Source organism: Phaethon aethereus (assembly GCF_964289735.1).
Source record: "Phaethon aethereus genome assembly, chromosome: 1".
Classification (NCBI taxonomy): domain Eukaryota; kingdom Metazoa; phylum Chordata; class Aves; order Phaethontiformes; family Phaethontidae; genus Phaethon; species Phaethon aethereus.
In genome coordinates, this window is record NC_138575.1 from 241427 (window position 1) to 266518 (window position 25092).

The following is a 25092-nucleotide window of genomic DNA, read 5'->3' on the forward strand; positions in this document are numbered from 1 at the left end:
CTTGCGCCAGATAAGCAATGAGAACAGCTCCGACATCGCGGAGCCCTAGCTCTGGGCAGGGCCCTGCCTGGCAGCCCCATGCAACCGAGCTGGCAGGATGCTGAGGACCAGCCCTGGGTCAGTGGGAAGTTGGCCCGTGGGAGCCACAGACTCCTGACACCCTGCGCAGGGCACCGAGCTCAGACCCCGCAGTGCGGGCAGAGTAGCACAGTCCCTCCTGTGCCCCGTCCCCCCTGCAGAGGCCACCGTGCTTTCCACAGTGCCTGCAACAATCGACCGTGCATTCCAGCTGCAGCTGCAGCCGCCCCTGGTAAATCAGTAACGTCTGGCCTGTGCGAGAGGACGACTCTGCTTCTCCCATGGGCATTGCGAGCCAAGCGAAAGCGGACGCTCCCTGATCCTTTGAGGTGAGGGCTTGACTCTCTGCAGTGGTGCGGGAGGGCTGGGGGCTCCGGGCAGGGCTGTTAACATGACCCAGGGCTCCCCTGTCCTGGGAGGACTCGGGGTGATGAGGAGCTTGCACAGCACCTGCAAGCAGAGCCGAGGCCAGGCTTGGTGCCGTCACAGGAGTGGAGCCTGGAGTACTGTGGGAGCTGCTGGAGCAGGCATCAGGCTCCAGTCTCTGGGGGGGGAAGCATTGCCTGGGGCTCCGCGGCCGTGTCTGCAAGGTCTGACAGGGCAGGGTTGGTGCTGGTGCAGGCGGGTGGACGTGCTGCCCTGTCCTTGGTGCGGCTGCCTGGGTGCTGATCTGGAGTAAGTCAGGTGAAGTCTGTCCTAGTCGGTCCTTTCACAAGCAGTGAAGCAAAGGCAGATCCCCAACAGCTCTTCCTGCTGCAACTGTGACAGGCCTAGTGTACAGGGCCCATTCCCAGTCATCCCAGTAGTGACAGCCCAGTGTGCTGCCCTCCGCACCCACCCTGGCAGGGACACCGCAGCAGGATGCTGACTCTCCCCTTGCCCCCCGCTTGTGACACTGCTGTGCCCACCCACAACCCTCGTGCGGTGCGAGGAGCCCTGGAGCGCAGGGACCTGTTGCAGCTTGTGCCCTGCCGGTGTGTGGCCGTGGGGGAGAGCTGGGGGGTGTGTGCTTCTCCCACACATCAGCATGACCCAAGTACATGGTCCCCACCAAGTCGGTGCTGCGCTAGCTGCTGCTACCTGCCATCTCTCCCAGGATAGCAGCACTTGCGCTGGAGAGCAGCTGCCTGCAGCCTCCTGTACCGTGCCTGAAGTGCCAGCCCTTGCTGTGCAAGCGCACCTGGGGATGTGGTGAGCCAAATGCTCCTGTGCTTGCATGTCTCAGGAGACCCTCTTCCTCAAAGGGCCAGGCCTTTTGAGAGTCACAGAGTGACTGGGCATGTGAGTGGAGAGGTGAAGCCCGAGGCAGTACACAGTAGGAAAGCAGGCGCTGTAAAGGGGAAGGAATTTACCCCTAATTCAGCCAGGGAAAACTGCCAGTCCCAGGCAGGCTGGATTGCTTGCTGTAGAAAGCACCAAACTGGTGCTTGGAGGTTTCTGCAGGACAGTGTGTCTGGGTGCAGGTTAACCGATTCAGGTGTTTGTGGGCACCATGCCTGGGTGGCCAACAACCCCTGCATAGGAAGATGCAGAAGGTGTGCAGCTCTGCTTTGACCCCGTGCTGAAACTTGTAAGATCTCCCTTGATTCTGGAAGGATTGTCACTGTTGCTGTTGGGGTGTTAGCTGCTATTATCCTTGTTTTGTTTCCAGTGCTCCCTAGTAGACTGTTAGCATCCATGGGACTGCTGCCTGTGGTGCGCACTTTGGATGACAAGGGTTTTGAAGCCTGGAAAGGCACAAGCTGTGTGCAGGACTCCTTTGGAAGTGCGTTATTTTGTGTACCTAAGTATGAATTCAACCTGCAACTAGTTGCTGTGACCAGGGCCCCTCCTGAGTCTGTCAGTCCTTCCAAGTGTGTCCCTGGGGGAAAGGGTCTGCCATGCAAGAGGAGACCACATAAGTGGTGCTTGTTTAGCCTGCAAAGTGAAGTCTGAGTGTGGATCTAATTGCTGCCTGTGATACGTATATAAATACATAAACAAAGGAGGGGAGAAGAGCTGCACAGGCTAACAGACAATGCTGACGCAAGAGTAGGGTAAACTAGCCGTGAATGCGTGGGCTAGAAATTGGGCCATTTCTAACCATCACAGCAAAGAAGGGTCTGAAACACTTTCCAGGAAGAGGAGAGAGAGTGAGAGGATACCTGGAGGAAGGAGTTTGGTAAGAGGATTTCAGATGTGGCACCTGGGGAGTCAGCAGCCCTGTCCCTGACGATGCAAAGAGCAACCACCCACCCTCCCACAGCCTGGTGCTGGGCTCTCACGCCAGGCTGCAGGACCTGGTGCCAGTGCTGACAACAGCCGCAGGTCTTTGCACCCCTCTCTGGGCTGCCTTTGGCTGCAGCTACCCGCTCTACACCCTGCCACTGGACAGGGTGGCAGCACCTTCCCTCCTCCCTGTGGAGGTGCCAGCTTCCCCTGTCTCAGGAGCAGTTCCAGCTGGCACGTCTGCTGCAGAGTGCCTTGGTTTCTTCTTCCTGCTCTTATCATGCCCTGGGGCTGCTTGTCATCTTCAGATCTTACCTGCTGTACCTCTCTAGGTCTCACCACTGCAGTGCTAGCACTGCACATTTCCCAGGATTCTCCCAGCCAGATGCCTTCTCTCCAGAGGAAGAGTAATTCAGTGATGCACCAAGTGACAGCCAGGGTTCTGCATTAGCTCTAACCCAGGGGGGACCTGGAGCCCCGATGGAGAGCTCTGAAGATGCCAGAGCAGGGTTCAGCAGCGTAGCGTGGGATGATCCCCATGGCACGGCTGCCCTTGGTGGGGGAGCTTGTGAGAGACGGCAGGGAAGGTGGCTTAGACTCTGTAACGCCTGGAATGGTGGAGGGTGGGGCAGGCCATCAGGGAACCCTGTCTCTCACGGTGGAGGAGGTAAAGGTGGGTAGATTTTACAACCTCTTGTGAGAGCTATTGCAAAGAGTATTTGGAAATCCAGGTGCTCCTGGTGGCATGTGCAGGGAGCTCTGCTAGACTAGTGAGGCTTGACTTTCTTTGATGGAAGCATTACTGATTTGTTCCTGTCACTATAAAATCTTCTTGAAAGATTTTACAACTCTCTTTGATGATTTTTTCTTCTGTTTTTCCTGGTGTTAGAATAAGACTCATTGGATTATAATTTCTAAGATACTCAACTTGTATCTTTTTTCAGTATAAATGATTTTTTTCCTCAGCAGAGAAGTTGATTTAATAAGAGAAAATGAATGCGAATGACTCTGCAAGTCTGTAATGGAGTTCGGGAGTGGGGGTGGCCAGTGCGTTTTTCCAACCATTCACAGTTGTGTCTTAAACATTATTGGGAACTAATGAGGTACCAGAAGACTGGGGAAAAAAAAGCAAGAATAATCCTGACAATTGCCATCTGGAGCATTTAATTTCTCCCCCTAGTGAAATAACAAGACAGGGGAAAAAAAGGAAAGAAATAAAATCAATGAACGGCAATAGTTGAACAGAACTACAGCCTGCGGACCGCAGGCACAGGCCCAGATGGGTGCCACTGCCAGGCTGGGCAGAGGGACGTTTGCCCCTGGGAGGCCATGAGCCGGAGCCACCCCTGCCTGCTGGGACACCCCAGTTGCAGGACTCATTTAGGGGGTAGATCCTGGCCTGCTGGGTTTGTTGCCACAGGGTGGTATCTGGGGGTGGCTGAAGCTGTGCTGGATGAGGCAACATGAAGGGACCATTGTGGCGTTGCTCTCACTTAATTCCCTGTGTGGCGGTGTGTCAGAGGAAGGCAGGCAGCGGGTGGGAGCTAGGCCATGGTCACTTCATCGACTTCTTCCCCTCAGCAGCCCCATGTGGTGCCCCTGACCCAAAGCCACAGAGCCCAGCCTATTCCCTGCAGCCCTCACTTTTGCCAGGTGGCCTGGTCTACTTCAAAGCCTGCATTCTTTCCCTGAGACCTGCGAGGTGCTCAGCCCCAGCACGTGCTCTGTGGAGCTGCAGTTCTGATATGCCTCTGCCTGGGGTCTGGACAGATGCCAGATGGGATATGCTGTGTGCTGTGTGGAGCAGGAGGCTTTCCAATGCCACCGATCGTGTCTCCTCTCACCCCAGTGCCCTGCTAGAGAGCTGTTCTCAGCTGCTGGGGAGACACAGCAGGAGAGCTGCTGTGGGACAGGCACCCTGGAAAGACACGGTTTTCGCTTGCTTTGCGGCTGGGCAAGAATCTTTTCTCATACCTTAAAAAGGGACTGGTTGGGGATGACTGAACCTGTCATGGCATTGTGTCCTCCAGTCCAAGCACACAAAGGCTTGACCCATGCCAGGGCGGCACTGGGAGACCATGGGCGACAGGAGTCCAGAGTGCAGGGGCGGCCTGAGGCTTCCTGGTCCTTGCATCTGTGAAGACAGGACCTGTGGCTCTCCAGCGCAGGGGTGTCGGTGTGTATGGGAGGAAAGGAGGAGCCCAGAGAGCAGCCGGTTGCTCCCGGGCTGATCTCATTGTTTGTCATGATCAAGCCATCATTTCTGTTCTGAGGCTAGTGCCACGGAGTTGCAGTGCTCGTGCTCCAGTACCCGTTAGACTCCTCCGGGACCCTGAACTTCCAGGTCTATGGATGCAGCCTCCTCCACCTATCTCGCCTGTTCTGCCGGTGCAAGGCATTTGCAGCAGATACTGCTCCAGCTGGGAGAGTTGCTTGGGGCCAGCTGCCCTGGCAGAGTCAAGTTCTCGCTGATGTCTGTCTTGTGCAGTCCCTCGGCCTCAGGGTGGGAGGGCTGAAGGAAGAGCCATTAGTCATTTCCTGGACAGATCCAGGCCATACCGTAAATCTCTCCAGCTCTCAGTGGTTTGGGGGCTATTTCTGTTTGAGGATTGTCACATAGATTAAAGCCTTGAATCCCAGCCAGTGATGGACCGGGCACAGTCCCATCCACAGTCCTGCAGGGCTCTGCCCAGCATCCCATCTGTTCTTGGCAGGGCAGTTGCTGGCCTGTCCCTGCCTGGGAGCAAGGGCTTGACCTGCTGGGCAGGCAGGGTCCTCCTGGCTTTAATTAGCCCTCAGTGGTGGGGGGACTGCCAGAAATAGCAGCCTGTGGTGGCCGCTGCTTGTGTCTCTGCTCTATGCTGGAGCTAACAGTAGCTGCACCTGCCACCACTCCGGTGTGTGCACACATGGCTTCTCTGACTGAGACAGGTCTCTGAGGTGGAAACCCAGGTCAGCCATCCTCCCACTCACAAAACTTTGGCACAAGGGCACCACTGCATCCTGTTGTCCAAGTACAAGCCAGTTTGGGAAACCCCTGGCAGACAGCCCCAGCTCCTCGTGTGATGGGCTGGTAGAGGTGCTGCTGGAGCCTGCAGCCCAGGGGCTAGTCTGGCTTTTGTAGGTGTGGACAGACATGTACTGGGTGGTCACTGGGTGCTCAAGCAGGGGTATCGGAGACCTCACAGTGGGCAGCACTCCAGCAACTGCAGGGTGAACATTTTTCAGGGCCAGAACCAACACCTTTCCCTGTAAAACCCAGAGACAGGCAGGATGCTGATCCCCCTTGTGTCGCACCTGCTTGTCCTGCTGATGTCCAGCTTCCCTCATGAGTCCCCCTGGGGGGATGATGGGGAAGGAGCCACGCAGCCCCTCCAGTTACACTGGTGCAGATGGGGGCCAGGGCTACTTGGATGAAGTGCTGTGGAGAGGACAGTTGATCAAAGGAGCAGAGCAGGCCCCAGAAGCTGGGACAACCTGTCCTCTGCCCCAGGATGCTGTGTCCAGACCCTCTGTGCTGGCTCTGGTACGTGCACTGTGCTCTGAGCCCTCCCTGGGTGAGCAGAGGCTCTGGGTGTCCATGTGCCTGGGATGGGGTAAGCCTAGGGCAGGTCCATGTTTTGCTGCCAGGATGGGGAAGGGTCCCTTATGGGTGGCTGGTGGGAGTCACTGCAGTGGGGGCTGTGCCCACTGTGGGAGCCAGGAAGGGGATGCAGTTGGCCCTTGTGGTGGACAGGGTGGCCCTTGTAGGGATCCCTGCATGATGTGGGGCTTCTCAGTGAGGTCCCTGACATGGTGATTCCCATGTAGGGTGGGGGTGGTCCTCTGCAAGGCCCTCAACACAAGGATCCCTGTGCGGGGGTTGTCCCCACAAGGTCCCTGCCCTGTAGGGGAGCCTCAGCGAGATTCCTGCATGGTTGGTTGGGGGTTCCTGGGTGAGGGCCCCGAGATGGGGATCTCCGTGTGGGGCAGTCAGGGCTCCTGTACGAAGTCCCTGTGGGGGTGGCCTGGGTGGAGTGTGGGTGTCCTCTGCCGGGCCCCTGCCGGGCGATGGTCCCTGCCGGGGTCCCCCCACGGGGTCCCAGCCGAGGTGCCCCCGCGGGTCGCGATGGCCGCGCTCACTGCCTTTCCTCACCCCGCAGGGCCCCCGGGCGGGCTGTGAGCGCGGCCCCCGGTGCCGGCCGCCCCGCTGCGCCGCACGGAGCATGCCTCTGAGCCCCGCCGGCAGCAAACATGAGAGCCCGGAGTCGCCGCCGCCAGAGCCGCCGCCGGAGCGACAGCCCCGCGCCGCCGCCGCCGGGGAGCCGGGCGCCGGCCTGCGGGAGGAGACGCGGCTCGACCCGGCTCGGGGCGCCGGCGGGCCCCGCTCCCCCAAGCTGGCGGCCCCGACGCGCATGGAGGAGCCGGCGCCCGGCGCCATCGTCGTCCGCATCGGCATCCCCGACCTCCAGCAGACGGTGAGTGCCCGCCCCGGCCCCGGCCCGCGTCCCGACCGGCCCCGGCCCCGGCCCCGCTCCACGACAGCTGCCGCCCCCGCACCGCCCGGCAAACTTCGCACCGCCGCGGGCTGGGGGGCGTCCGGCCACGGGCCCGGTAGGACGCCCCTCCGCTGCTCCGCTGCCCCAGCTCCCCGTTGCCCCGGCTCCCCATTGCCCCGGCTCCCCGCTGCCCCGCTCCCCGCTGTCCCCGCTCCCCGCTGTCCCCGCTCCCCGCTGTCCCCGCTCCCCGCTATCCCCGCTCCTCTTTTCCCCGCAGAGCCTGGCGGGGACGCGGGCGGAGCGGACTGGGCAGCCCTCGCTGCAGCGCTGCCTTTCCGGGACACAGTCCGGCCGGGGCTCTTCGGGGCCCCCGGTGCGGCCGCAGCCAAGGGCCGCTCCCGCCGCCGGGGGCCCGCACCGGCGCGGGACCCGGCTGCGCTCCGCTGCCTGCCCCGAGCGCGAGGGACAGTGGGGCTGTGTGTCGGGAGCGGGCGCAGCTCAGGAGGCTCCAGCACTGCCATGGTACCAGTACCAGCACTGCTCCAGCACAGGCTCCGGCACCAGACGGGCTGGGCCGGTCTGCGGGAGCACGGAGCTGCAGCGCTGGGAACGGACGGCCGCCTGCTTGCTGGCGGCGTGGGCAGGCAAGGCTGGGCAGGGTGTGCGGGCAGCAGGGCTGCGCCGGGCCGGGTGTGGGTGTGCGTGGGCTATGCATGGACGCTGATGTGACTGCAGCAGGATCGAGGTGTCGGGCCCGGGTGCAGTGCAGCAGGGTGCGTGTCCGCTGGGCGCAGCGCTGACTGCGGGGCCGTCCAGCGGGCGCGGTGTGCCCAGCCACGGTGCTGGCGGCACAGGCGGGACATGCAGGTGTGACCTGCTGGGAGCCGAGGGGTGACACAGGAGGACACGGGCATCACGGCATGTCAGCGGGGCAGCTGTGACGTGGGGCAGCACGAGTGACACAGAGGCGCAGAGGGTGGCATGGCGGGTGGTTACCCCTGGGTACAGCGGGTGTCTGGCAGGGCCCAGCAACCCATGGGGATTGTGGGGTGGCCACTACAGACTGGGGCAGTGCTGCAAGTCACCTGGGATATTGGGTGCTTGGGGAGGCAAGCACTTGGAAACTGAGCTGAGTCAGTGTAGGGGAGAAGTTTACTGAAGGGCTGCGGTAACTGTGGCCCTAATGAAGAGTGCTCGTTAGAGGTGGAGAGCTGGGAGCAGTGACTTGCGTGGGAATGGGTGGGCACAGGGAGCTGGTGCTCCGGGATGAGGCATTGCGGGCAGCAGAGGGGGTGCCCCTTGGGGATGAGGCGTAGGGGGAGACGAAGACAGAGAGATTTTGGGGGGAGCAGAGCATTGCTGGGGGTGGAGGGGACTAAGGGAAGTGAGAGCTCCCCCCTTCGGTGGGGAAAAAGAGTTCCCTTTTGGAGACTGGCGTGGTGGTCCTGCTCAGTGACAGAGGGCTGGGGCACAGAGCTTGATAGAGGACAGTGGGGGCTGAGGGCCAAGCACTTGGGGCTGAGGTGTTGGCATGCTCGCAGGCACAGCTCTGCAGGCACAGCTGCCAAGCGCTGGGGAGCAGCAGCAGCAGGCAAGGCAGTGCTGCCTTTGCTGTCGAAGAATCGGACAGACGCTCTGCTCTAGCGAGGACTGACCTTGTGCTGCAGGAAGGGCTTTACACCCGCTTGCTCCCACCACAGCCCTTGCTGGGGTGTGAGCAAGGCTCTCGGGGACATGGTGTCTGCTCTTTCCCTTCACTGCTGTATTAGCCCCAGCACAGCAGCTCCTCCTCCGTTATCCCTGTGCACACCCATCCCTGAGCTGATGCACAGACCCATGTCTCGTCCTACTCCAGCCCTGACCCCAGATCCTGTTGCGTGATGCAGCACAGGGCAAGGTACAAGGACGGTCAGTGAGGGTCCTTGCTCTGCACATTGCCATGGCATCCACCGCTGTGCTTTGCTGTTCCTTGGGCACTGCTCCTCACCTCCCTTCCCTGTCTTAGTTTGTTTTGGGAGTGTGTGTGGGCATTGGAGGAAGCAGCAATGCTGGAGTCAGTGTGATGGTGTGTTGTAGCCCTGCACCCCCTTCCTCCTTAAAAGTCCTCCACTGCAGCCAGAGGATAGTCGCAGAGTCAGAGTGGAGCAGCTCAGCCTTGCCAGACCGAAGATCAGAAGATCACCCGAGGCAGTGGAGGGAATGAGGCGCTTCATGCAAAGCAGAGCATCTTTGCATGTATAAAGTAGGAATTTCCCTCCCAGATCTCCCCCAAGGGGCAGATGCATATCAGAGAGCTGAAGAGTGGAAATGTTTCTGGTGCAGGCTCTGTGGGCTGGGGGTGGGAGCCAGCAGCATAGGAGCCCCTGGGAATATCCGCAGGCAGCCTGGGGCTGGGCGTGTTGCTCCCCACGAGGGCCGAGCGAGGCAGTGCTTCGGGTGCTGGCAGAGGTGCTGTGTGGAGTGCTGGGGATGTGGGGCAGAGCTGGCGGGTGCAGATAAGAGCACCACAGCGCTCGCATCCTGGCAAGCGCAGCCTGCGCACCGCGAGCCTGGCTGAGGTGCAGAGGAATTCACTGCAGTCGCAGCTCAGGATTCTGGCTTTGCAGTCCGAGTAGCGGGAGCTCACAGGTCGTGCATGGCGCTCGTGGAGGGTCAGGGCTGCCTCACCAGCCCTGGCCCTGCTGCACGTCCCACAGGGCAGCACGCTCTGGATTTCATGGGATGCAGCTGGGAGTTGGAGGCTGTGCTGTGGCACCTGCTTCCCGGGGCAGAGAGAGGTAGGATGAAAGCAGATTTGGGTGCATGCTCCCTTCAAGAGCAGTTTGCCCTGGGGAGCTGTGGAAGGCAGGACGGTGCGAAGGCTGCTCTGTCAGACCCTCTGCTTTCCCATGGACTGGTTGAGGGGATCTAGACACCCTGTGCTGCTGCCTGCACAGCACTCCCGTGCTGTCACCAGCCTGCAGCCACGGTCAGGCTGGTGTCAGGGGCATCCCTTTCTTTCCCACCAAGGCAGTGCCTGCAGAGGGCTATTGGATTTATAGCTCAGGTGGGGGCTGACTTCCCCAGTAGAAACTGCCTGTTTTGCAAACTCCTGTGCTAGCTCAGGTGCCTTCACTGAAATAAAGGGAGGCAGGAAAAACCCAGCTGGCTTTACGGTATGCATCCCTAAATGCTATATAGTGTCCTGTGACTGGCCCTGAACTTCCCTAGGCTCCTGTGCATCATCCCCATGCATCAGCTCTCTGATCTGGGCACTCACAGTGCTCATTCCTCATGCCTTGAGCAGACAGGCTTCGTGCCTGTCTGCAAGGTGACATCCAAGCAGTTGGGTACCTGACCAGTGTGAAAGGGGACAAGGGGAAGATGAACAGTTGAGCATATTCCATCTGCCACCCTTGCGCTTGCTGCCGCACTCCCGTCTCCTCCATGAGGCACTCTGGGATGTGTTGGAGGGTGTTTGCTCTGGTTTGGAGAAGCTCACAGGACAGATGCTCTAGAGCTGTGTGTGTTCCCTGCCTCCCCCTCCCTCTTACAGGGCATGGGGTCCTTGGCCTCAGCCAGCTGGAGAGCAGCAAAGATCCTAGACTTCTTCCCTGCTCCAGCTCCTGGCCCATATGGGTCCTGCTCCTCCCTGCAGTTAGTGGGTGTTGTGCTGGCACCTCTCTGACCAGAGCCCGGCTCTCCTTCCCAGGGCTGCTGTGGCTCAGCAGGGCTGTGGCACACTCTCAGACCAGGTGGGTACCCCTCTCCTGGTATGGTCTCTTGCTGCTCAGACCCTTTTCCCTGGGCTGGGATAGACCTTTGCATTTCAGAGGAGCTGCTGTCGAGCTGTTGTTCGCCTGAGGCACAGGCATCTGCCTGGAGGTGTTCTTCGCCTGCCTTTGCTGCTGCGCTTGTCTGGCTTTGCTGCGGTGGTGGACCAGCAGGGAGGCTGACACTTTGGCCAATCTGTGGGTCTGTGTAGGGCTCTTGCTCCTGGCCAGGGTTAGTGCCTGCACCCCGGGAGGGGTTCCACAAGCTGTGGGTGCAGACTGGGACTCAGGCAGGCTGAGGAAAGGGAAGGGTGCCTGGTAGGCAGGGGTAAGGCACAGGACCCTGACGGCACCTGCAAGAGGCAGTCAGTTGTCTGCCTTGTAATGGGACCAGTCCTCACCTCCTCTCACCTGACTCTGCGTCTCCTTCCTGGACCCATCCAGAGGTTGAGCTGCTCTGAGTGATGGGGCACATGCATCAGGGATCATCCAAGAGAAGAGGCTTTCTTCACTGCTTGCTCTAGAAAGAGCACAAACATAAGGAGAAGGGATGGGACTCCAAGAGGGATTGCTGGCCTCCACAGGACTGTGTGGTGCTGGCAAGGGGTTGGTGTGCCAAAGGGGTTTTACTGATTTCCAGCCCTTGCACAGTCTGAAGTGACCCCCTACCCTCCTCCCATGGGCGCCTCTGGGGCTCTAGGTCGGCTGCAGCACATGGCTGATGTGCCATGGGCTTTGCTATAGCAAGCTCTGCTTGAAGATGGGGATTGTCTCTTTTGGGATCTTCAGGCACAGGCTGGACAGGTAGCTTTGCAGTAACAAGTCAGACTCCATTAGCTGCGGAGATCAGGCGATCAGTCAGTCGGGCAAAGTTCAGTTTATTCAAGTTCTGTCAGGGTTGGAGCCTTCAGGTGGGTTTTTAGACTGTGAAGCAGCTGACGTTTCAAGTTAACTTTCCCAGGTCTCTTAGAGTTGTATCCAAGCCTCTTTTAGGTTCCGTCGTCGCAACTCTCCATCATGGTCGTTATTCAGCTGAAAGCCTTCGAATTCACTGTTAGTGGTTTCCATTGGTAGGAGCAAATGTCCACCCCAGGCTGGGACCTTGTCTCTGAAAAGGCAGTCTCTTCAGGCACAGCGCTGTTTACATCCTAATGATGGGCCAGCACTTTCAGCTTAAATAGTCTGAGCAACCTGGGCAACTCTGAGCTCAGGGAAGAGAGGCTAAGCTGCCCTACACCTGTACAAACAGCTTGAGAAATGGAACCTGGAGCACAGGAGGAACAGGACACGTTTCCTACTCTGCGCAGACACATGAGATGTGGAGAGGCAGGTGGTAGCCCTAAGGTGAAGTCAGGGCAGGTCATGTTGGTGGCCCAGCAGGAAGAGGAAGGACAATTTGTGCTGTAGTGGAGAGGAAGAGTGATATTGAGAGCAAAGAGATGCTTTGAGGGGCAGATGCTAATTCGGGATGAGAAACAGAAAGCTGTTTGTGTTGGAGAGGCACGGAGCTGTGGATGGGTTTCTTGTGATGGTGCCATTCGGGAGAGTCTGGGTTGTGCAAGGAAGCCGGGCGCACGAGTATGCCGGCTGGAGGGACCATCCGTCTATGGGAGGTGTGTGAGCACAGCTGCTTGGTGATGCCAGGAACGCGGGCTCTGCTCCTCAGCACCAGCAGAGCAGGCAGTGCTGAGAGGGAGCCGCCATCTCTTGTGGCATCTGTTTGCGTGCAGCCCTGTGGTGACAGCCTCGGCGGTTTCGGCCCAGGTTGCTGGTTCTCAAGCTGGCGGGATCACGGTTGGTACGGTGGATTTGCAAAGGGGATCATGCTGAAGCACGACCCGTTAGCTGTGTCACAGCCAGGAAAGCCCGGGTGATGCTGAAGGATTCACATCCTATGGAAGGGTGATGTCCCATGGTGTCTGGGCAGCAGGCCCTGACACGTCTTTCCTCTGCTGGCCCCCGTCCCTCAGGAAGGCTCTGCCCCCACGCAGGGCTTTGGCAGCACGGCGGGGACTGGTGAGGAAATGTCGCACAGCCTCGGAGGTGTGCGGCCACCCAGTTCCAGTTGTGAGAGGCTGTTTGAGGTCCCCGCCGAGGCCAGGGCCTCTCTTTGCTGCGGGATGGAGTTGCTCATTTCCCCCTCTGGCTGCAGGAGAGGCTCTGCCCTCATCCCTCTTCTCAGTCACCTGATACTTCGGGTTAACATTTTCTGGCTTGTTATCTCCTTAATGCAAATGAAAGAAGAGCCTGAAAACCAGGGCACAAAGCATTGATTTTTCTGTTAAGCCAAGGGAAACGAAGAAATAAATTTTCCTATTATAAAAGGGATGATAGGCAAAGTTTTCCTGAACTTCTGCTTAGCGAGGACTGATGGTGGGGAGGCAGGCTGCTAAGAAGCGGTGTGGAGTGCCATTCATTTTGGGTTTGAATTCGCTGTGCCTCAAGCCCATAAGCACGGCTGCAGTCCATACTGCAAGCAGTACCCATGCTGTGTCTCTGCAGCCTGGTGAAGAAGGGGTGCGGTGATCACGAGCCGTGGCCAGGCAAGCTGCCCACTGGCGATGGAGGCGTGGGGACTGAGTGCCACTTCGCTGCGGGGCAGGTGTGACTTGGTCAGCGCAGGGCCGGTGGGGAGGGGGCTGTGGTACCTCTGCTGACGTGGCTCTGGGTGCTGCAGAGGGGCTGTGTGACAAGGGATGCTGGTTCTGACCAGGCGGTTCACAAAGGAGTGTTGGTGTGTCTGTAAATATAAATAAAAGGCCCTTTCTATAAAACATGCTACCTGCTGCACTGTTTCTGAACAGCAGAGAAAAGATGGGGATGTAGGAACTGCCAGTAGACACATCTTTTCTGAGCCAGGGAGTGCCAAAGCCTCTTGCCCTGCTGCTGTGTGCGCTGTCCCCCAGTGATTGCCCACAACACGGCATGGACTTTAGTTATGAAAAGTATGTGAAGAGGTGCAGTCACTTCGTGCCAGCTTGGTAGCTGCAGACGCTCGGCCGCCGTGTGAAGCGGCTGGGAGGGCCACTGCAGCTCTGCGCTGGCAGGCATGGCAGCAGACCTGCCCGCAGCCCGCTCTGGCTGCCTGGACAAGGTGCAGTCCCGCACACTGGCTGCTTTCCTGCAGCCACAGAGAGCTTTATTCTGCACGGCTGTGCAGGTGCCACGTGCTAAGTAACATGGGTGCTGACTGCGGACATCTCAGCAGACAGAAATGCTGAGCTCATGGAAGCAATTGGTACAAAAAGGATGAAGGAAACTGTTCTTCACATTTGTTGTGGGTTAAAAATTCAATAGTAAAAATCGTAGTGAAACTCTGCTGGCATGTATGCTTTATATAAATTGCTGTCCCAAATCCATGTCGCTCCTGGGATGGCTTCAGGTGTTGGCAGAGCAGGAGAGGCTTCCTGGGGCCGTAGCGGTAGATGCTTGGGGCAGCACTGCGCTCTGGGCATCCTGGCTCCCCGCAGGCGCCTCTTGCACTGGGGCTGATGGAGTTAACATGCAGACTTTGGGTGTAGATCTGCCCTATGCACACTATATGCTGATAAGAATCAACACGGGGGTACCACTCAGTTGCACAGAATCCCTCCTCACCATCAGCCACTGCTGCACAGAAAAACATGAGAGGCTGCTGTTGTATCAAAGGAGGAGGAAAAACCGACTGGTCGGCGGTGTAGTCTTTGAGCAGCGGTGTGTGTTGGTGTAATTACGGGCTGCATGGTGCTTGAACTCACGAGGGGGCAGAGCCAGCGTGCTCCGTGCCTGCAGACAGCGCTGCTGGCAAGTGTCGCTCTCCTCTCTGGCGCCAGGGATCATCTCCTGCAGGATCTGGCACTTGCTGGGAAACCCCTGCTGCTCCCGGCTGTCCTGGCATGTGTCAGTGTGCTGCGCGGCTGAATTTGGGGAGTAACCCTGCTCGATGGGCTGTGCAAAACAGAGTGGGTGGGCAGGGGTGAGCGGTGTGCCATGACCAAACCGGGCTGAGCAGACTCCTGTGGGAGACCGGGGCTGCAACCCAGGGTCTGGCATGCCGGTAGCACGGTGCAGGGAGCCTGAGCGTTTCACTGGTCCCAGTGCGAGCCTCGGGCTACCTTCCCGCACCCCATTCAGCTGTGCTGGTGGAGCATCGGCACGGGAGCTGGGCTCGTTGCTGGTGGCAGCTGTGTCCAGTGTGGAGCTCCACGCGCCTGCTTGTCAGTGCCATGCTAGCGTTTCGCTCCACAGACCCATTCCGTACCATGGCTGTAGGGCAGGGGATTGATTTGTTTTGACAGCCTGGGCTCTGTAGCGACTCCCAAGATAGCAATTTATTTGGAGTTTGATAACCGCGGGACCTCCCCTCCTCCTTTAACCCTGGTCTGTGTGAGCTGCTGGTGCAGATGGGTGCTGGCCCTTGCACAGGGAGAGAGTGTGAGCCTGAGCAAAGGAAAGAGGAGGCAAGGCCCTGAGGATCCTTCTTAACGCTGGTGGAGCTTCTCTGTTGCCCGCCTGCTCCTGCGTTTGGCCCGTGGCCGCTTATCCTCCAGGAAGAGCCGTTTCAGCTCAGCTTTTGGCTGTGCATTGCTCTGTGGGAGAGGGTGGTGGAGACCCAGGATAAAATTATCCAAAACACCCACAAGATTTATGAGATTATAGTCTGTTTTTTAAGGAGACAGAAACATGCCCAAGCTAAGGTTTGTTTCTCTGAAATAGTTATGAATTGTGGGTCTGTATCATTAAAACACGTTTGAAAACCTATTCCCAAAGTCTTGCGTCAGGAGTGCTTTAGAAGCGAATCACAACCTCATTTGAGGCCTGGTAGTAGGAAAAGGTGGCAATACAGAATTAATCCTAGGAGAGTGCAAAATTGCCTCCAGCAGTCATCCTCTGTGTCTGCAGTGTGTGCTGGCGCTGAAATCCTGCAAGGTGTCTGACCAAACCTGGGATATATCCCATGGGAAAATGCTTTCTGCAGCAGCCGGTGGGCAGCACTGGCCACCCTCCACATGGCCAGTTTGTCACCACGGTTGTAACTGCGGAGCAGTGAGGCTCAGGTCTTCTATTTACTTTTTCCACTGGAAGCAGGGAAAACTTGCCACGGAATCATGGCTCAGCACATCGCATAAAAAATGTATACGTAGTGAGATAAGAGCCTCTTGCAGACGAGTGGTACTTAGGAAGCTGCTAACTGTCAGAGAGCTGGAGATTATTGAAGTAGCTTGGAAAGATCTAGAGGAATGGCGATGTACAGACTTCCTCCTGGAGATTTCCAGGGGCTTTTCTTCTCCATTGTGTGCTGGCAACTCTTTTTTTGTTTGCCTTTTAAATCATGTTAAGGCCAGATCGAGGAGCTGCTGTAGGTTAGAATGACATTTTCCCCTGTTAGCTTCAACCTGCAGCAGCTCCCTGCGCCAGGTCAGTGTGCACTGGTGGAGCCCGGGGAGGAGATGGGCCCCCCTCAGCAGCAGCAGCCTGAGGTGTCCGTGAAGTGCGTCCTGCGTGGGGAACGCAGGCCTTTCTCCTCTTCTGGGTTGCGTTCAGCTGGATCGGGTGTCAAATGGCGTCCACAGACGTTGCCGCTGGCAGAAACGGTGACTGCCCGTTGCTGCCCCCCGTGGAGCCGGCACTAGCCCTCGTGCTGCCCTGGGGCTGCCCATGGATCTGGTGGCATCTACCTTTACTCCAGGTGTCCACACCGAGCGACGCCAGGGATGTCTTGTGAGCCACTGGTGGCGCGAATGGAGCCCGCGATTTAAATATACACCCACCCACACCGTGCTCTACTTAGGTCCTTGTCTGCTATCACAAATCAGGAATAAAAAGCTCAAATTCATGTTCTTGCATTTTACCTTCTCTGAGGTAGTTTTTAACTTGAGAACGAAAAGCCTTGCTTTATCACAAAGGCCTTTCCCCAAGGGCTGAGGAGGACATGGCCCTGTGTCCCCAGGCCTCACGGCAGCGCCGCTCGCTGTGCTTTCCGTCAGGAGGAGGAGGAGGAGGCTGAAGCCAGCTTGTGCAGCCGGCTGTCTTCTGTGCCCAGGAGGGAAGGAAGCCCGACAGAGAGGAGAGGGGCAAGTAGAGTGGGGCTCACGCGGTGGTCCTGTCGGCATGGCAGCTTCCCGAGAGGCAGGAGCGTGGCCACCGGCCGTGGCACCTGCCCTCCACTCCGGGGCTGCAGGCGCCGCTCCGCTGGCCCAGGCTTCGCCTCTCGCTGGTTTCCCAGTACCATGTAGATCCTGAAATCCCTTTTTTCCAGGCTCTGTTTTGCCTCAGTTATGTGAGCAGTGAAAAGCCAAAAAAAAAAAAAAAAAAAAAAGAAAATCAGCAGAACTTTATTGCTGCAAAGGGAAGATCCTGGAGGTCAGGAACAGACCTCCAAAATGGCCTAAATGTGCTGAAGACTTTGATCCTTGGCCAAAGCATCTGCCTTCTGCTGCTGTAAAAACCTCTACCTGTCAATAGTGGTATTGGATTTTTCACCCCTTTTAGGGGAAAATCAAACCATTTATGCACATGCTTTGAGATCGCACATTGTTTTTCCATAGGAACACGGCCTCTTTCAGATGAGATTAATAGTGCTCAGTGAATGAAGCAGCTGTTCTGCTTTTTTTTGTCTTTCTTATTCACTGTGCAGCCCCATGCTTCATTACTGTATGCCGTTGGATGCGGCACCGAGCATGACATATTTTAAAGTCCCTTTGTAGCTTTTTTTGTGTCTGTTTTCCAAACGCAAATGTTTGAGCACTTTATCAGCATCCAGATGGTAGGATCTGTAGAAGAGAGGGCCGAGATCCTCAGCGTAACAAACCGTGGCATTTTATGCGGCGTCCCTTATACCCAGCTGAGGAGGTTGGGGTTAGCTGCAGCGCAGCAGCCGGCCGGCGCGGCGTCCGGGTGCAGAGCTGGTGCGAGCCGAGGAGCCCAGCCCTGGGGAGCGTGTCTGCAGCAGCGTCTCCGTTTGCTCCTTGCAGGAAGGGAGATGAGGAGCAGAGAGATGGCAGCCAGCGTTTGCACGCCAGGCATTAGCATGGGTCACATTCCTCAGCAAAGGCACCGCAGTTTAACAGTTAATGCCAAACCTGTCGGCCCGGGTCGCTGGAGTTTACGCCTGAAGCCTGCATGGGGAGCAGGGCAGAGCGTGGGGTCCCATGGCCACCCCTGCTTTGCCTGAGGTGTTGGAGCCCATGGGACAGTTGTGCCCGGCCGAGGGGGATGCGGCACGAGGCGCTCGGAGGAGCCCCGGCGAGGGCCGGGCTGGGTCCGCGCATCTGGTCACAAGACGCAAAGTGCTGGTCCCGTGTTCCGGTGTGCGGTGGGCTGCACCGGCGGGCTCTGCAGCCCTGGGCTTTCTGCTGGGTCCGGCGCTGCCCGTCCCCCAGGGACCACCGAAGACCGGCACGAGCTCTGGGCTGCGTGCCAAGAGCCGGGACTGGCACAGCTTGCTTGGCTTGCTGGGCGGTGTCTGGGCAGGGGGTCCAGGGCTGACATCCCCAAAGTCTGGTGTGGGGGTCAGAGGCTGCGCCGCTGCCTCAAGGGGCTGGGGCAGCGAGGGACCAGGGCACTCTGCCCCTCCTTGCTGTCGCCCATGCAGTGCTGCCGGTTCCTGCCCGCAGCGTGTCCGTCGGGTGCGTCGTGCCCTGGACCGTGGGGACGGGCTGCGTTAGAAGTGATTCATCTTCCCCCCAGTGACTTCAGCTGGAGGACCCTGAGCTGGCGCAGCTGGCGGGAGGGACTCACGGGGCAGCCCCACGGTGCCGGCTTGGGCTGCCGCAACCCACAGGACAATGGGGCGCAAATCAAACGAGCGATCTCAAAGAATCCCTTGGTTAAGTGTGTGAAACTAGTTCCGACACGAACCCAACTTTTAACCCTAAACGAGTGCGAATGTTTCCTTCCTTGCAGCCCCCTCAGCTCGCGAGTGAGCGGATCCAGAACTGAGGAGCCAGGTGGAGGCTGAGAAAGCTGCAAAGAACTTGCTTTCCTTTTCCATTCCAGCCCTAAAAGGCAATTTCAAGAGAGCGAGACTCACTAGCTCTAAGATCTTGATGGCCATGAAGAAACAGTTAATATAAGTAGCTATTGATAACAGCCCCTTTTTATGTCTGTTGCTTGTAGGTGCAAGAAATATTTTGGTTGCTTACAATTTGGTATGAATCCAGCACAGGTAGTTTAGAGTCGTTGTATTTAACTTGTTAGTACTGGAAAATGTTTTAACATCCTAAATGCACATATTTTAATGCCAATTTTTATCTTGGTCCACTTTGACTTAAATCACAAGTCAAAACCTACTCATCCTCTATTAAGTAAGAAATATGCTACTCACTCTTTTCTAAAATATTTGGGTAAAACTGAAAAAATGAATTTATATTTAACGTTATAATTGCTTAAGTAGATGCATACAGTTACAGTGTATCTACTTAGGTAAAAGCACTTTTGGTTGTAAAGTCTATATTAAATTGCAAACTAATCTAATGTAATGGTTATGAATTGATCCGAGGCAGCCTTTCTTTAGGAAAATAGCTAAGGACTACTAATGCAAAACAACATCAGACTTGATTATTTATATCCAGATTTTCTGCCAGATGATTTATCATGGTTAAAATTGGTGATCATTTTGACTTAAATCAATCCACTTTGCTTTTTTATGTGTGTGGAGGGAGGCTTTTGCCTGAAGCAGGAGAGCTGTGGGTCACTGCCTTGGATCTGTGGCTGTGGTTGATTATTTTGGGGACTAGGAAGTTGAGCTGCCAAGTGTTGTGCAACATCCTTTGGGACGTTGTGGGTGAATTATTTAATGAGTTGTTTTGAATAAATGCAATTTATTTGCATAAAACTGTTCAAACAATTTAAAGAAAGCCACGTAAATATGCATGCGGGCGCTAGCGTAGCGGATTCATCCCTCTGCTTATCAACAGGGCAAGGCAGTCAGCTCTGCCTAGGTCCTGCTCTGCACGTGTTTCACAGTCCTGATAGAGACTGGGTGGGGAAAGGGGACTCCTTCTTCGGAGCAGAGAGGGCATTTTGGGCTCCAGTGCGAGTGAGTTGCTGGCCCCTGTTATTGCGAAGATCAGTGGCCGTGGTGCACAAGCTGCTGCAGCCGCGTCCTCTCTGCAGGGAGGGCAGGAGGACCTTGCCGTGTGGGTGATGCTGGTTTTGCTGCATTTTGTCCCCGTCAGCGGGGTGGCTGGTGTGGCTATTTGCATATGGCAAGAGCTGACTGGGCTCGGTCCCTGGAGCAAGAAACACCCGAGATGGGGGTGCAGGTGTGGGTGCCCAAACCTTCTTCTGATTTAGGGGCTGAAGAAGGACAGGTTGTCTCTGGCAGTGGGGTCTGTGTAGTCCTGGGGCAGTCGGGAGCTGAGGACCTTTCCTTGAGGCATCTGAGACAGCTCAGGAGGAGCCTGTGGTCCTGGGGACTGGCTCAGGTGGCTCCCCGGCACCATCCCTGCCGTGCAGGCGGGCTCTGCTCTGAGCCCATCTTGGTCTCCAGTTAATTGCTTCCTCGTAGAATTGCTCTGCGAAGGTTTGAATGTGACACTGACTAATGAGACACACACCTCCATCTTGTACATTTGTCCTGAGTTTGCATCATTCCCTTTGGACAGAGTGGGACTGCCACGTGGGAACAGCGCCGGAGAGTCCCCGGTGCCGCCATCACGAGTGCGTTGGGCTGACGCGCGGGCAGTCCTGGCACGAGGGCGAGTGCGGCAGGGTACAGGGCCGAGGAGGAGGGGCCGAAGGTGGGCGGTTGGAGCTCCCACAGCTGCGCTGTCGATCAGTGCGAGCATCGCAGGTCGTCACAACACCCTGTTTGCCATGTTTTGCTGGGAGAGGGTATGGGAGCCGGAGTGAAACGTTCTGGAGCTTAGCGCTCACGTCTCATTTCTGTTTTCAGTGATGCTGTTCAGCCTCGCAGAGAGCTTGTCTGTAAAGTGGATCAGTAGCAGTTGCCTCACTCTAATCTTTAGGATATGCCCTTCACTGTTTAAAGGCGGGTGCCAAAAGCAGCATTGGGCATCATCATCAGTGCAAGAGCTGAGGCAAAGAGCCACGGTTCCTCCTTGCAGGCTCAGGGACAGCAATGGTGGAGGTTTTAAGTGATGGAGAGAGAAATGAGAAGAAAGAGGTTTCACCTGTGATGACCACACATCTGAGCTAGAATTTTTCCTCTCATTAACATGTGTTATGCTTTTGCTTCCCTGACTTCAGCTGGACATGCTCATAAGTGCATTTCACGTATCAGTGGGACCCACATTTCATTCTTGCCCGTCAGGTTTACTCCGGCGCCTCCAGCATCCTTGGATAATTTGCTGATGCTTCTGTCCATCCCTGTCTAATGCCAGAGCCAGCTTCACGGTAGGGCATGCTGGACACGGCCTGCACGATGGACCTCGGGTCCCTGCAGGAGCTTGCTCCCCTCCGGCAGCGTTTCTTATCCTGCGCTCTAGAATAATTCTTCCTGTGCTTTCAGCTTCATGAGGCGAGCTGTAGGGCACAGGGTTGCTTCTGTGGCTTCTCCTGTCCCCGCTGCTCGGCGTGCGGGCTGTGAAAGTTTGCTCTCCTCATGCCCAGCTGGAGGAAGGGAGGGGTGCCTGCATGGCGACACGAGGGGCTGGGATGGGTGTCAGTGCAGGGCTCTGCCCGGGGTTGAGCTGTGCCCCCATCACAGACTGGCTGCCCTGACCAAAGTGGAAGTTTGCCTTGCTGTAGCTTTTTCTGCTTAAAAAGATAAAACCTCTTTTCTTGTGAAGTCTCTACTGTCAGTCTGTCTGATGGTTGCTGCTTTGCTGGCTCCCTGACCCATGAGCCAGCTTTGTGGGCAGAAAGTGGTCAAGGCAGGAGGTGCCACCACAGCCCCGTGGGGTGGACCTGCTTGGTAGTAGTGGGGTTGGGGACCAGGAGACTGGGCGGCTCTGTGGGGCGCGGGGAGTACGTAACTGCTGGATGGAGGAAAACAAGTAAGCAAGGCATGAAGGATATAGCAGGCACATTTTCCTTGGGCTAAATTGTCAAAATGGGCATTTCTCATGTCATTCTGAGCTCTGTCCCCTAAGCAGTTGCAGACCTGTTGTTTCCACAGCTTTTGTAGCTCGAAGTTTCAACCGTTGATCCACTGTGGGAGCTGAACGTTGGTTTGTGGCTGACATGGACAGCGCAGGGTGGATTTCACAGATCCTCGGAGGGAAATCCTACTGCACCGTGAGTGTGAGGTCCTGCTTGCATGTGTGACGAGGAGCTCTGGAGCAGGCATGGGCTTGTGCTATGCACTGATTTTTTTTTCGGAAAGAAGACATGAGGGCAGCCCTCCCTCTCTTTCCTTGCCAGTGCTTAGAGGGCAAAGTGAACATAATTGAGCCATAATTCACAGTTACTGGAAAGAAAGCATGGGCCACAGTATGAGAAGCAGTATTGGAGCTTTATATTACAGCTATCTCCAGGGGAGATTATTTTTATTAAAATCTGGGTTGGTGGAAAATTCTGAGATTAGCTTCATTTTTAATGTATAGTTCTCTGTGGATCAGCCCGGAAAGAGGCTTCCTGTTGTCTCCAGCTGCTGAGCTGTTGACATTCCTGTGCCTGGCAGTGCTGTGACATGGCGCCCGATGTGCTGAAGGAGCCCAGATTGAAATAAATGTCTGAAGTTATTTATCAGCGTTTCCAAAAAAAGGTGGATATGAAATCTGAGGTGAAAAAACCCACATAAATTATTTGAAATTTACAGTAAAAATGAACACTGCAGACCCACTTCTTCACAAAAGCTCTGCTAACTCTATTTGCATGCAAGGAAAACGTGCAATGGCAGCTCTGGAAGTGCGAGCAGAGGAAGGAGCATCTCTGCCCGCAGAGGTTTGTTACCCCACTGTGGGGCTGGGAGAAAAGTGCACCGCTGCAAAGCACAGGCTCTCTTTGCTGGTAGCATCCCATGTCCATGGGACGGGCAGGCGGGCAGCCCCCTCCTCATGCATCATGTCCTCTCCTCCCCATATCAACCCAGCCAGCGACCCAGGAGCTGAGCCCTGCTCGTGCCACCGAACTGCCTGTGTGGGCACACGGTGCCCAGCAGCTGCCACTGAGCCAGTGCCATGAGGTGGCAGGACCAGCCGCTCCTCCGTGGGGTACACCCATGCCGACGTGCGTGCTCTCGCGGAGGTGTGGTAATGAAGGTGAAAGTGTCCCGCTGGACCAACCTCAGCACACACCAACGTCTTGCACTGGCGGGGGCTGCCCGTGCCCGTGCCCGGTGCTCTTTGAAGGTGCTCTCCACACCTCAGGAAATTGGTGTGAGCTGATGCACAAGGTAAGGGCTGAAGTTGGTGCATTCCCCTTGCCTGACAGCAGTGGGTTTTGGAAGAGCATCCTGTGCCAGAACTGTGGAGGGAGGTCAGGGCTGGCTGTGCCACGTGCTGTGGGGATAACAGCTCATGTGGATACGGCCTTGGAAGGCCAGTGCCAGTGTGCTGTAACGTGATGGACTGCCCCAGGGCACCCAGGATCCTGCTGCAGGCTGCCAGCAGTGAGCTGGGCAGGGTCTCTACACCGACGAGCAGGTCTCGGTGCCTCCGCACCAAGGGGGTTCCTGGAGGGTACATGCTGACGATGAAGTCTGCCAAATGACCGTGCCTGTGGCTGGCCAGGGTGGAGACCTGCACCCAATCAGGGTCCTGGCTCTGTCCTTGAAGCTGGTGGAGTGTCCTTCTGGTGGCTCTCAGGAGGAACCACCAGTTGCACCTGTACCATGGAGCCCTTTGAGGTGCAACAACCCATCAGCGCCTGGGGACACGGTGCTGCCGGTCACACGTTGGGGCCAGGGCTGCGGCTCTGGTCCTGCCCCTGCCTTGCATGGCTGATGTGTGCTCTGGGGCTCCTCAGGGGCCTGAATTTTTAAATTACTTCTGAAAAATTTCCTGATGCACTTTCACACTTAGGGTTTTTCTTTGCTAATGTCTTGGTGGTGGCTGTTGATGACTAGGGATCTGATATGCTCATGGATTACTTCTGGGTTTATCTGAGCATATATCTGGAGTGATGGGGACTCTTGGGTTCGTTGCTGTTGGTCCAGTTCCCTGATCCCTCATCATCTGCAAATGCTGCAGTCATGGGAGGGAGAGGGGGGATTGCTTCACTCGCACTGGGTTCAGTTCACCCCACAGCACAGCCTCAGCTCCCTCTGTGCTGTTCATCCCCTCTCTTAGTAAGTTAATTGAATTGTAATAATAAATTTACAAGGTAACGTTTCAAAAAGTACACGCAGTTGGAGTTCTTTGTTGCCCACGTTTTGCAGACTCGGTGTAATACATTAGAGCGTGCCGTTCGTTTTCAGACTATAGTTTTATCAAGCATAGGTGAGGTGACTCATGATGTTTTCTCCATGGGTTTTGGAGGAAGGCTGGGACCTGTGCATGCGGAGAAGGGCTGTCTGCAGGCTTAGTCCAAATTCACTGCCTTGCAGTGCTATTCAGCATGCACCCCTTGCTTTAAGTTGTCTTTTTTGCTGTCCCCAGCATTTCTCACCCCATGGTTAGATTTTGTGAATCATATACCTTGAGAATGAATATCTACACAAGTGCTGAAGAAACATAGTTGAAATTATTTCTTTCTTAGTGTCACGCAGCAACCCAAACGCAGTATAAGTTAACAGAAAAAGGCTTTAAGAGAGAGGTATTGAAGTGCATGTCATGTACAGCTCTGGAGATGAGTTTGCTGCCCAACACCAGTCTGACTGTCTCTGCCTGTGTCAGGAGGTTTTTTATGCATTTACTTAGAGCATATATTTTTAAAAACTTGCACCGTTGGGCATGAGTGTGAGGATAGATGAACTGCGCAAGCCAATTGTATGGAGGTCCCTCTTGCTGTAGTGGGTGAGATTACATCAAAGGTGAGCGTTTGGCAGTAGGTTGTAAGTAATTGCAAATCTGAAGATGTTCAAACTTGGGCTCGCCAAATATCCCATAGAAGCTGGTTCTGTGGTGGATTCTCTCCTTTTTTCCCATCTCTTGTTATGTCTTGTCCCAGATACATTTATGGCAACATGGGCTTTTTTCTAGAATTTTGGGCCACTTCTTTACTGTCTGCTTCTTGCTGGAGACAGGATAGCGTTGTGGAGCAGCACTATCCTTCATCAGACATACTAATATATCTGCGAAAAACAGACAGAGCTCTCACAACCTGGGGAATGAGTGGTGGGCCTGAAACCTTGTCTGTGCTGCCTTTGCCAGAAAAGCGTGGGGTGGCAAGCCTTTGGGGAGACGCCTTTCCTCACCTTGGCCTACGGCACCTAGCCGGGATGTGGAAGAGCTGTGGGGATCAAGGTGTGAGTTGCAAGTATGAAAATCCAGTTTTGTTTGTTAGTTCTGGCCGCAGTGCCGCTGGGTGTCGGGATGATGCCTGTGCACACCCAGGGCACACCGGCTGCCCGTTCCTCGGTGGTCCCAGGTCTCCCATGACGTCTTCTGCACTAACCCTGCTTGGGTGATCTCTGTACCTTGACAGCAAGCATTCCCTGATTCCTGGGTTCCTAAATTTGCAGAGGCCCCAGAGGATTTGTTCTTAACATGGTTTATGGGGAGTCACCAGTCATGAAAGAATAGCGCGGT

The 25092-nt window shown here is 56.2% G+C and overlaps 1 protein-coding gene across 1 annotated transcript in view; it reads left to right on the forward strand.

Moving 5' to 3' along the window:
* Positions 1–359: 359 nt before the first annotated feature.
* SHANK3 (SH3 and multiple ankyrin repeat domains 3) overlaps positions 360–25092 on the forward strand; it is a gene marked incomplete at both ends in the record, with an annotated part of 394260 nt that continues 369527 nt past the window's right edge. The window contains 3 exon segments of the mRNA XM_082010792.1: positions 360–395; positions 399–407; positions 6429–6743. Coding sequence (XP_081866918.1) covers positions 360–395; positions 399–407; positions 6429–6743 — 360 coding nt within the window.